The sequence below is a fragment of the Pseudophryne corroboree genome, chromosome 3, assembly GCF_028390025.1.
Source record: "Pseudophryne corroboree isolate aPseCor3 chromosome 3, aPseCor3.hap2, whole genome shotgun sequence".
In the NCBI taxonomy this organism is placed as follows: domain Eukaryota; kingdom Metazoa; phylum Chordata; class Amphibia; order Anura; family Myobatrachidae; genus Pseudophryne; species Pseudophryne corroboree.
In genome coordinates, this window is record NC_086446.1 from 762,748,668 (window position 1) to 762,761,104 (window position 12,437).

The 12,437-nt window shown below is 44.5% G+C and overlaps 1 protein-coding gene across 1 annotated transcript in view; it reads right to left on the reverse strand.

Annotated features, from left to right (window-relative positions):
- Positions 1-4,927: 4,927 nt before the first annotated feature.
- The window catches only part of LOC135056799 (alpha-2-macroglobulin-like), a 59,660-nt gene continuing 52,150 nt past the window's right edge, over positions 4,928-12,437 (reverse strand). The window contains exons 28-32 of the mRNA XM_063962402.1: positions 11,845-11,935; positions 11,118-11,180; positions 8,613-8,715; positions 6,990-7,048; positions 4,928-5,097 (exon numbers count right to left, since the gene is read on the reverse strand). Coding sequence (XP_063818472.1) covers positions 7,005-7,048; positions 8,613-8,715; positions 11,118-11,180; positions 11,845-11,935 — 301 coding nt within the window. The 3' untranslated portion in view covers positions 4,928-5,097; positions 6,990-7,004. The remainder of the gene's footprint in view (positions 5,098-6,989; positions 7,049-8,612; positions 8,716-11,117; positions 11,181-11,844; positions 11,936-12,437) is intronic.

Consider the following 12,437-nt stretch of genomic DNA (forward strand, 5'->3'; position numbering starts at 1 on the left):
AATTCAAAAAATCAACAAATGCAGTGACAGAAGAAGAATCCCCATTCCAAATAATAAAGAGATCATCTATGTACCTGCCATAGAGCACCAGGTTCGCCCAATAGGGTCCGTCCCAGATGTATTGGTCCTCCAGACGTCCCATGTATAAGTTTGCAAAGCTAGGGGCGAACCTGGTGCCCATGGCAGTACCATGTGTCTGTAAATAATAATCACCATTAAACGTGAAATAATTCCGTTTTAATATAAAATATCAAGTTCAAGATGGAATCGCTAAGAGCGGTCATCGCAAGCCTGGAAGGGGGGGATTTTATGGTGTCTCTGGACATAAAGGATGCATACCTTCATGTCCCCATTTATCCACCTCATCAGGCGTACCTCAGATTTGCGGTACAGGATTGTCGTCATTACCAATTTCAGACGTTGCCGTTTGGTCTCTCCACGGCCCCGAGAATCTTCACCAAGGTAATGGCAGAAATGATGGTGCTCCTGCGGAAGCAAGGTGTCACATTATCCCGTACTTGGACGATCTCCTCATAAAAGCGAGATCAAGAGAGAAGTTGCTGAACAGCGTATCACTTTCACTGGAAGTGTTACAGCAACACGGCTGGATTCTCAATATTCCAAAGTCGCAGTTGGTTCCTACGAGTTGTAGGAACCAACTGCGACTCTTGGGCATGATTCTGGACACAGACCAGAAAAGGGTTTATCTCCCGATCGAAAATGCCCAGGAACTCATGACCCTGGTCAGGAACCTATTGAAACCAAAACAGGTGTCAGTGCATCACTGCACTCAAGTCCTGGGGAAGATGGTGGCATCAAAAAGACTTGTCTTCACATCAACATCCTGGAGCTAAGGGCCATATACAACGCCCTGCGTCAAGCGGAGACCTTGCTTCGCGACCAACAGGTTCTGATCCAGTCAGACAACATCACCGCAGTGGCTCATGTAAACCGCCAAGGCGGCACAAGGAGCAGAATGGCGATGGCGGAAGCCACCAGAATACTTCGCTGGGCGGAGAATCATGTAAGCGCACTGTCAGTAGTGTTTATTCCGGGAGTGGACAACTGGGAAGCAGACTTCGGGCTGTAACACACACTCCGGTTTTTCCCGGATGGCAAAAAGCCAGACAAACTTTGTCCGGCTTTTTGCCATCCGGGAGAAACCGGCAGAGACGCTCACACAGGACAGCTTTGAGCCGTGTGTGATGCTGTGCGCATGCGCAGCATCAGACACGGCTTCAGAAAAAACCGTTGTGTGTGAAAGCTCCCCTTCACACACATGGTTTACTGGCTCCAAAGATGGCCCGGCGGCCGCCCGGCCGCCGGACCTTCCAGTGGTGAGACCCGGCTGCAACCCAGCAGCCGGGCTGGGGCCGTGCAGTGTGAAGGGACCCTAGCCCTCACACTGTTAACTACAATGCCGGCACGGGATAAAGCCGTCCGGCTTTTTCCCGGCCGGCAAAAGCCGGGTAGTGTGTTTCAGCACTCTCTCAGCAGACACGACCTACACCCGGGAGAGTGTGGACTTCATCACGAAGTCTTCGCACAGATTACAAGTCGGTGGGACTGCCACAGGTGGACATGATGGCATCCCGCCTCAACAAAAAGCTACAGAGGTATTGCGCCAGGTCAAGAGACCCTCAGGCAGTAGCCGTAGATGCCATGGTGACACCGTGGGTGTTCCAGGCGGTCTATGTATTTCCTCCTCTTCCTCTCATACCCAAGGTGCGGAGGATAATAAAAAAAAAAAGAGGAGTGAGGACAATCCTCATTGTTCCAGATTGGCCACGAAGGACTTGGTATCCAGATCTGCAAGAAATGCTCACAGAAGACCCGTGGCCTCTTCCTCTAAGACAGGACCTGTTGCAACAGGGGCCCTGTCTGTTCCAAGACTTACCGCGGCTGCGTTTGACGGCATGGCGGTTGAACGACGGATCCTAGCAGAGAAAAGCATTCCGGATGAGGTCATTCCTACGCTGATAAAGGTTAGGAAGGACGTGACATCTAAACATTATCACCGTATTTGGCGAAAATACGTTCTTGGTGTGAGGCCAGGAATGCTCCTACGGAAGAATTCCAGCTGGGCAGTTTCTTTCACTTCCTACAGTCCGGAGTGAATTTGGGCCTAAAATTAAGGTCCAGATTTCGGCCCTATCCATTTTCTTTCAAAAAGAGTTGGCTTCTCTACCAGAAGTTCATACTTTTGTAAAAGGAGTGCTGCATATTCAGCCTCCTTTTGTGCCTCCAGTGGCACCTTGGGATCTTAACGTGGTGTTGAGTTTCCTGAAGTCACACAGGTTTGAACCACTTGAAACGGTGGAGTTAAAATATCTCACGTGGAAGGTGGTCATATTATTAGCCTTGGCTTCGGCTAGGCGCGTGTCAGAATTAGCGGCTTTGTCACATAAAAGCCCCTATCTGGTTTTCCATATGGATAGAGCGGAATTGCGGACCCGTCCTCAATTTCTGCCAAAAGTGGTATCATCTTTTCATATGAACCAACCTATTGTGGTGCCTGTGGCTACACGTGACATGGAGGATTCCGAGTTACTTGATGTAGTCAGGGCTTTGAAAATCTACGTGGCCAGAACAGCTAGAGTCAGGAAAATGGAGCCGCTGTTTGTCCTGTACGCATCAAACAAGATTGGTGCTCATGCTTCAAAGCAAACTATTGCTCGCTGGATTTGTAACACGATTCAGCAAGCGCATTCTACAGCTGGATTGCCGTTACCAAAATCGGTCAAGGCCCATTCCACTAGGATGGTGGGCTCTTCTTGGGCGGCTGCCCGGGGGGGTCTCGGCACTACAGCTGTGTCGAGCTGCTACTTGGTCGGGTTCAAACACTTTTGCAAAATTCTATAAGTTTGATACCCTGGCTAAAGAGGACCTCATGTTTGCTCAATCGGTGCTGCAGAGTCATCCTCACTCTCCCGCCTGTTTGGGAGCTTTGGTATAATCCCCATGGTCCTTATGGAGTCCCCAGCATCCTCTAGGACGTTAGAGAAAATAAGATTTTACTTACCGGTAAATCTATTTCTCGTAGTCCGTAGAGGATTCTGGGCGCCCGTCCCAAGTGCGGACTTCTTCTGCATTACTTGTATATAGTTATTGCGTCAATAAGGGTTACGTTATTGTTGCATCGGGCTTGAACTGATGCTATGTGGTTTGTCATACTGTTAACTGGGTTATTATCACAAGTTATACGGTGTGATTGGTGTGGCTTGTATGAATCTTGACCTGGATTACCAAAATCCTTTCCTCGTACTGTCAGTCTCCTCTGGGCACAGTTTCTCTAACTGAGGTCTGGAGGAGGGGCATAGAGGGAGGAGCCAGTGCACACCAGGAACTAAATTCTTTCTTAAAGTGCCCATGTCTCCTGCGGAGCCCTTCTATCCCCATGGTCCTTACGGAGTCCCCAGCATCCTTAACGGACTACGAGAAATAGATTTACCGGTAAGTAAAATCTTATTTTTCTCCCTACGCCTCAAGCCCGACCTATTGGCTTTATTATGTGTAAATTTCGATAAATGGGATCTTGGCACAGAAAAAAAGAGCTATTATTCCTTTACTGACCACAGTCATTACTGTGGCAAAGAAAGTCATTATGCAGAATTGGATGGTTAAAGCTCCTCCATTACTATCCATGGTGAAACAGACTCTGTTTCAACTATTATATTTCGATAGACATTCCACGCTCCATGGAACCCATTTATTGACTCCCTTGGAACCTCATCAACGAGATCATGTATTCAAGATTTTTGAGTCGACATCATGGTTTCTATACTCACGGATAGAATTGGAAGGTGCTACAGTAGGTCGTGACGGGAGCTGTAGGCAGGATATTTAATAATATTTATTATTTTTCTAGGTGTGCTACGTGTGTAATGCCTTTCTATTACTTACCTGTTACAGTATTGTCGCTATGCTATGTCCAATTCTATATATTGCTGCAGATCCTTCTACACCATCCCCCGCCCTACTCCCCATCCTGTTTGCCTACTCTTTTCCTTGTTCTCCCTGTTTGCCTTTATTTTTGTTGCATTGTTGATTTATGTTCATTTATTGATTCTGTAGTTTTTCAGAATACCAGTTGGACTAGATGTTGTGTACTTCAATTAACCTGTCGTATACATTTTCTATTGAACATGAGCGGACAGGGTTTTTTTTTTTTTTTTTAAGGGTTTGAAGCCTTATTCTACGGTCATTATTCCTTCTGGTTATGCAAAAGTACTGTTCTTATTTCTGTATTATTTATGCTTTATTTTTCTGTACTTTCATGCATCATGTATTGTCTGTGTGAATTTTATGTTGGTTCTTGTGAGACATGCGATATTTGAAAATTGGAATAAAAATGTTTTTCAAAAAAAAAAAAAAAAGAACGGCATTGACTTTGGAACTTGATTTAAGTTTAAAAATACTCTGATCAACATAGTTCTAAAGTTATAAAAATGTGAAGATGTATAGAAAGGGGCAGTGATGTCACAGCAACTCAACTGACTGATGCCTCAGCTTCTTCACCGGTATCATATCCCAACATGTCATAAAAGAGGAAGTGGCTTTAGTTGTCAGTAATGGAGTGACAAGATAATACTTTCAATTACCTGGAGCAGGAGAATGTCAGGTTAACACTGAAATCTTCAGGTATAAAGAAAAAATAAACAATTTTGGAATTAGCAAACCTTATATGCTATAAAGTCTCCTGGCTACTAGACTTTAAAATTCCAGGTCTCTCAGAAAAACAGGTTCTGGACCAGCTGAATAGGTGAAACCATTGCAGTTGTTTGGATTTACTACAGTAGGTTATGTTTATTTTGCCAATTTCCCAGTGACAGTAGGTGCTACACGCTTTTGCACTACAAGGGATAATATCTGCATGTATGTACATTACTATGCATAAAGCAATAAAGACCACACAGTACCGCATACACAGAGATGAAGAACTTTATTTATATTATTTCCTAAACACACAAACAAGAGTAAATATTTTTGTCCAGCTAACTCGTAGAGGTAATAAATAATACATTTAGCAGGAGATGTCCAATTGTTAGATGCCAGTGGTGGAGGATGTGGTTGACATGAATCCTTCATTATATTTCCCTGTGTAAAGAAACAGAACAGTCAAACAAAGTATTTAGACCTTAAACAAATAATGTTTCCTAAGGAGTCTAGAATTCCTGCAATGTCATTACACTGAAGTCTGAGTCTAGATCAGTTTTGTTGGACCACAGTACTGGCTACAGTGTACTGCAGATCAAGGGAATCCACCTACAGCAGTGGTTCTCAAAGTAGGTGCCGCAAAGCTCTTGCAGGGGTGCCTTGGATTGGAGGTCCAGGACCAATGCAGATTATTTATGGTCAACGTAATAAGCAAAACCAGTGCTGGTAGCTGCCAATCATAAAATATGTGGACAGACAGAATCAAATCTTGTCCATCACCACACAATTGAACCTAAGGGTGACATATAAACCCAATGAATTTAATTTAATATTTCTTTCTAAATGTCTCAATAGAAACCTTTGGCCTAGGGGTGCTGTGAAAAAAATTCTAATGCTCTAGGGCTCTGTGATTTAAAAAAGTTTGAGAACAACTGACCTACAGTACAGATGGCACTTTCATACTGATAAGATCTACTCAGCGCGTGTAGGATGTAGTGTAGGAGTGTACAGTAGTTTTTGGCAGGTATAATTAAGTTAAGACTGCACCCTGATACAATGAAAAAGGTACTTAAGGGGGGGGGGGTACACACGGCGAGATCTGTGCTTAAAATCTAAGCAATCTGACCAGATTGCTTAGATTTTAAGCACAAATCTGCCGGGTGTATGCCCCCCAGCGATAGCGATGCGCGGCCCCGCGAGTCACTATCGCCCGTGCTAGATTGAGCCTGCACTATGTGAAGTGAGCGGCCACCCGTCATCACCTCCCCCCTTGCTCAGCACATCGTGCTGTGCTGAGCGGGGGTGGAGATGTGTGCTGATCGGTCTGTGTTAAGATCGCTCAGCACACATCTCCCCCGTCAGTACTGGCCTTTAGACCTGAAACAATTAAATACAACAACAAATTGCTTGTGAGAGAACACAAAGTGTGGTGGTGGTGGCGATATCAATGGTGGATTTTACCTATTGGCTGCAGGACTGCATTACCCCCAGCCACCCAGCTAAGTATCAGTGAAGCCAGATGCAGTCCACTACTGCACTGGCTTCACTGTGACTAGCAGTAACTTCCTATTGGTAGTCCTACCTGTCAGTACAGACACACAAGGCAGTCCCATTGGGAGGCATTTCCCTCCCTCTGGGACTGCCAGACCGGGCTGTGATAAGCAGAGAGCTGGCTGCCTGTAGGATGCCATTCCCTACCTATGGCGCAGCCCAATCCGGCTTCTATGGACTGCAGCCGATGCACCACGGCATCTGCACATGCACCAGGCCGGCATCTGCCACATCCATTGCGCAGGTGCCGGTACCCGGCTGACGGGGTTTAGCTCTCCCCTCCTCCTCTCCTTGCAGCGGCAGCCCCCCTACTTAATGTTAGTAGGAGCCACGACTGGTGGTGTTCTTATATATATATATATATATATATATATATATATATATATATATATATATATATATATATATATAATACAACACGTCTTAAGATCGTTTGAAAATGGCTTCCAAATAACAAATTGATACAGTATGGACTAAAAAAAAAAAAAAAAAAAAAAAAAAAAGGTGCAAATCTCATTGGGCGACAGTTACCCTCAATACAAAATATCAGAGTTCTGATGAAAAAAATCATTCCGTCTTTAGAGTAAATCATGCAAATGTTTTTGTTACTTTAAAAATATCAACCCATGGAGTGGTGGGAAAAAAAAAAAAAAAAAAATAACCTCAAGATACATATCAAGTAAAGTGAAGTGAAGAACGAAAAAACCTAAATAGAATATTCTAGTTTACATATACTTTAATAAATGTACAATTGTCCCTGGATATAGGATCTATAATCTTACCTTCCAAACTCCTCACTAGTTAGAGCAAGGAGGCTGCATTACAGCTGCCGCATTTTCAGCTGTAAGGAAAGATAAAATAACAGGGGGAATAAATGATAAGCGACAAGATACATCTTCTGCAAACTACACATCGGGGTACAAACTCCTATTGGGTGGGTCATTCCGACTCGATCGCTCACTACAGTTTATCACAGTGCAGCGATCGGGTTGGAACTGCGCATGCTAAGAACCCATGGACATAGAAGGTAAAGAAGGAAAGTGAAATATGGCAATGTAAAAGCTAATTCTAAGTGCATGTACATGGTGTCCAAAACATTGTTCTCTCAATATCAGCTTGTTATAAGTTTAAATTCCTCTGTCAAAAGCTACAGTAACAGCCATTATTTTCTCTGTATCAAGCTAGATAGAAAGCACAGTGGTCTATACATTAAACTTATCAGGCCACACCCATTTAGCCAAATAATTTGGTGGGGGGAGCAACAAAAATGTGACTTTAAGCCGCATACACACTAGGCAATACGCTCCATGGGCGATATAGTCAGTGTTTTCCCTTAAACTCCCGGGCAAACCAAAAAATTTAGCAATTGGGCAAAACCATGTGCACTGCAGGTGGGGCAGATGTAACATGCGCAGAGAGAGTTAGATTTGGGTGGGTTCTTTTGTTTCTGTGCAGGGTAAATACTGGCTGCTTAATTTTTACACAGCAATTAAGACTTCAGTGTGAACACACCCCACCCAAATCTAACTCTCTCTGCACAGGTTACACCTGCCCCACCTGCAGTGCAGTGTGGTTTTGCCCAATTACTAACTCTTTCAGTTTGCTAACAAACCTGAATAAGGCTCTTAGTGCATACAGACTGAATGATGTCATTCAGTGACGTCACCCTGCCACATCCCTGAACATGCAGTTTTATTGATGATATAGTCCAAATTGACCTGTATGTACAGACATCAGAACTCCTCGTTAGCGACCTGTGGGAGCGCACATCATTAACAATATAGTGCATACACACTGGATGAAAGTACAAACGATATCACTCAGAAGGGTCAAAATGAGCGATATCGTTTAAAATATCGCCTAGTGTGTATGGGGCTTAAGTTATGATTGCAATAATATACCTTTAATCAGGGTTGACGCGGGTTACTGTGTGGTGTGAAAGGGGTCACTGCCGAATTCCCAGGTCACCTACCTGCGGTGGCATATTACCAAATCGGGAAGCCAGTGTGTAAGGGTCCAATGCCAGTCCCACCTGAGAAGGACATGTTTCTAATTCCCGGGTGGGACCTGGCATTGCGATCTGAAAGCGGTATAATTCCGTATATTGGGCTGATAGACTTGTAGTCAGTCAGCCACAGAACCTGTATAGTACATGTGCCCCTAATTACAGGGATATTATAGCAAGCCTATCATAAGATTTCCACGTGGTGGTCGGACCACTGATCACTGAATGGATAGGAGGGCCTCATAAATAAACACTATTTTTGCAATCTAGTTTCTATGTGATTAGAAACGCTCTCCATAGAAGTCTATAAAATGTTAATATATAACAGCCATACAAGTTATTCCACATGTTCCCGTGCAATACACACAGAATACACCAGCTGGTAAACTATACCATTTACCTTTATTATAGTAATCCCAGGTTGTAACAGTTTTTGGTTGTAAATTAGACACCTTATCCGTCAATTCTAGATCTAGAGCTACGCTGAGAGGTTCATGGGTGACCTGTGACACAAGAAAGATAAAGGTTAGAAGATCTCACAGAACATGTTGGGTCATACTTCATTCTTGTACTCACCAAGATGGTTGGGCTTCTTTTAATATAATCCTGGTTCTGAAAGCCATGCCAAATCAAAATAGGGAAAGCTGGCTACTCAACATAGTGCCGAGAAGGCCAACAGGATGGTATCAGAATCCCAGCGCCAGGATGCTGACCGTCTGGATCCTGAGCCACTGTCTGTATTCTGACACGTATTTGGTGAGTAATCTATACCCAACTCCTAACCTCATTAACTGTCTTTTCCCACAGCCTAACCCTTCCCTCCCCCGCAGCCTGACCCTAACCCTCCCCCGCAGCCTGACCCTATACCTCCCTTGTGGTTACTAACCCTAATGCCCCCTCACCACAGCCTAAACGTAACCCTCCCCTGTGGTGCATAACCCAAAACCTCCCTACCAGCAGCCTAACCCTAACCCTCCCCACAGCCTAAACCTAACCCCACCCCTCTTTCCCAAAGCCCAACCCTAACCCTCCCCCTAGGGTGCCAAACCCTAACCCTCCCTGCACCCTAACCCTATTCCCCCCCCCCCCACCTTGCCTAAACCTAACCTCCCCCTCCCACGGCTTACAAAAGGGGACTCCCAGCAGAGCTCGACCAGGATTTTGATCCATGTTGGCTTGCCGGCGTCAGCATTCCAAGCGAGCAGTGTTAGGATTCCGGTGTCGGTATTCTGACTGCCGGGATCCTGACCAGATCCCCAAGAAAACAATTAAATAAAACTGCATACCCATATTAAGCTGCAAGAGCAAGCGACGTGTCCAAGTCATAGAATTCAGAAGACCTGATTGGCAGGTCTGCAAACTCCACAACACATCCAAGGGACAACTAAGGAACAGCTGACTATACTACACACTGGTACATAGGACTCTAGTAAGCCCATTTTGTCTCCGTTGGTGCTGTAATAATTATAGGGCTAATTCAGACCTGATCGTTGCTGTGCGTTTTACTGCCATGTCATTACTATTAGCAAGCGCAGTGCCTCACGTTGATTTTATTATTCTTCATTTTCCCTACTAGAAGTTTGTTTAGTTGAGTGTCCACGGACTCACAGTCTCCTGCAGCTGATTAAGGTATTAGAATATTCTCCATGTAAAAGGTGCCAATTACTAGCGCCTGAAAATTCTGGTGTTCTGTATGAAGCGGTGCAGAGAAGAACCTGCCAGGATCCAAGTAACCGCACATATGTCGATTAATGTTCTATAACAAACATTAAAGGAGCGCTGTTTACAAGTACAAAATCGTTTAATAATAAGTATGGTGGAAAAGACCACCTAAAATAATTAGTTAGAATTTAAAATCAACAACAGTGCAAATACAAATGCATAAACGATAATCACATTCACAATGAAGGATAAATTGACTGTAATCGGCCTGTGCGCCAATTATAATTGATATTGCAGTCCACAGTAGTGTATTATGCTGATGCCATCCGTACTGATAAGGGGCATGTATAAATGTATCGACAGGTTATTTGAAAAATCTGCTGATTATAAGCAAAGGGGTTTTGTTTGCGGTTTCTCACCCCTAACATTTAAGTCCGTTCTCACCCGTAGTTGTAAACGCTGATTCCCGTCAATGGCAGTTAGCGGAGGTGGCTCTCGGCAGCCGACAGCGGCTATATCTGATATAGCCGCTGTCGGCTGCCGAGAGCCAATTATAATTGGCGCACAAGCCGATTACAGTCAATTTATCCTTCATTGTGAATGTGATTATCGTTTATGCATTTGTATTTGCACTGTTGTTGATTTTAAATTCTAACTAATTATTTTAGGTGGTCTTTCCATCATACTTATTATTAAACGATTTTGTACTTGTAAACAGCGCTCCTTTAATGTTTCTTATAGAACATTAATCGACATATTTTTGAATTAGGCATCCAGTTGCCTTTTCGGAGCTGCTACCACACTATTTATTCGTTAATCAGGTGTTTTTTAATCTTTAAAAAGTCCTAGTGCCCGATATAACGGGGTATCTACTCCCTGCACTTCTTTCTTTAAGTAACCGCACATCACTGCCGCTGGAGGAGGCTGCCCTTTACCATTGTCCTTCAATCCACGGCTCTAATAATGCTACTAGCAATTGTGGGAGGTATTGACCATTTACTCCTAGCAGAACACACACACACACACACACACGTCTGTCCTCTTGAAGGTTACACTACAGAAGGGCACCACACAAGTATTTTAGAAAAGTCAGATGGAGATGAATTATCTCCATATACTTTCAAAATGTCTTGCGCACCCTGGGACCCACCCCCTGCGCACCCTGGGACCTGTGCTCTGCGCACCCTGGGACCCGCCCCCTCCACACCTCTGATGGAGAAAGACACAAGCTCAACTGACTCACCTTCTCAAAGTACAAAATGACATCGTTGTTCTTCACTTCAAATTTGGACACCTGATTTCTCAGCTGTGAAAAGAACACATGGATTATGAAAAAGACACAACAGAATAATTCCTAAATATATTTTGCCACTCTTCTAGCACCCAAATTATCCAAGTCCTGACCCATTCTGGTTTCAGTTGTGTTGCCTCCTTTATCTCCCAGCACTAGTACACTTGCGGAATCTGCTCCACCTGCATTTGCTTAGTCCAGCCAGGTACCGTGCTGGTTAGTGGGGGGACATCCGATGAAAGACCAGGTAATGAAGGAGCACTGACATCTCTGAAGCGCTATAAGAATTACCCCATGACATCAACTTGTGGTTTGATGGCCATAGCAGTCATCCAATCAGGTACAATATAGTGATATGATGGCTTTTCTTGTTAAGCCTCTCAGCAAAAGTTTCTTCTTTTAGTAAACACAGTCAGGGCCAGTTTAAGGATGGTGGGGGCCCAGGGGCTACACAGTTGTGAGGACCACTGCTACTTAAATAGCTAATATAGACCCCTGAGCACCACCCACCCCTCCCCCAACACACACCTCTACCTCTCTCTACCTGGGCAGGAAAGCGCAGCGTGTTGTAGCAGCAGGCTCACAGACAGTGTCTTGCGGGATTTTAATGCAATATCCCGCAAGACTGGGTCTCCCGTAAACACTTACACAGATCTTCCCATTTACAATTGTTTGATACCTGATTGAGTGATGATTGATCCAGTTGATATCCGGACAGCAGGGGCATCTTTATTAAAGCCATGTTAGACTCATTCTTGACACCATTATAGCTGAAAACAATTGTGGGGAGAAAACAGATTAGACGTCAGATGAAGTTTGTCAAATGGGCACATCGACGCAAAACCATGACAGCGCACCTTAGAGTACCGTACAATCACTTACAAAGCAAAGCCAACATGGCTTTCCTTTGCAAAGGATTGCTGCTTTAAAAAGACGCGCATTCTCACCAGAATTCCCGCACCTTCTGCAAACTCAGAAACCATTACATTTACCCGCAGGAATCCTCTTCCTATATTATCTCCTGGAAGACTGTCCTACACAGATGTCATTCATTTCATTTCAACTTGGAAGCGGCAGATCCCTAAGCAAGGGGGTAATTCAGACTACAATGGCAGCGATCACTGCCTGAATGTGTGGAGTGCACTCGCGCAGTGGGGTATAATGCTCGTGTGCACCATGGGAGCCCAGTGAGGTGCTAAAAGCATCTCAGGGCTGCGATTGCCTCTGCCTGATTGATAGGCAGAGGTGGTCACGGGAGCGGGAGGGGGCGTG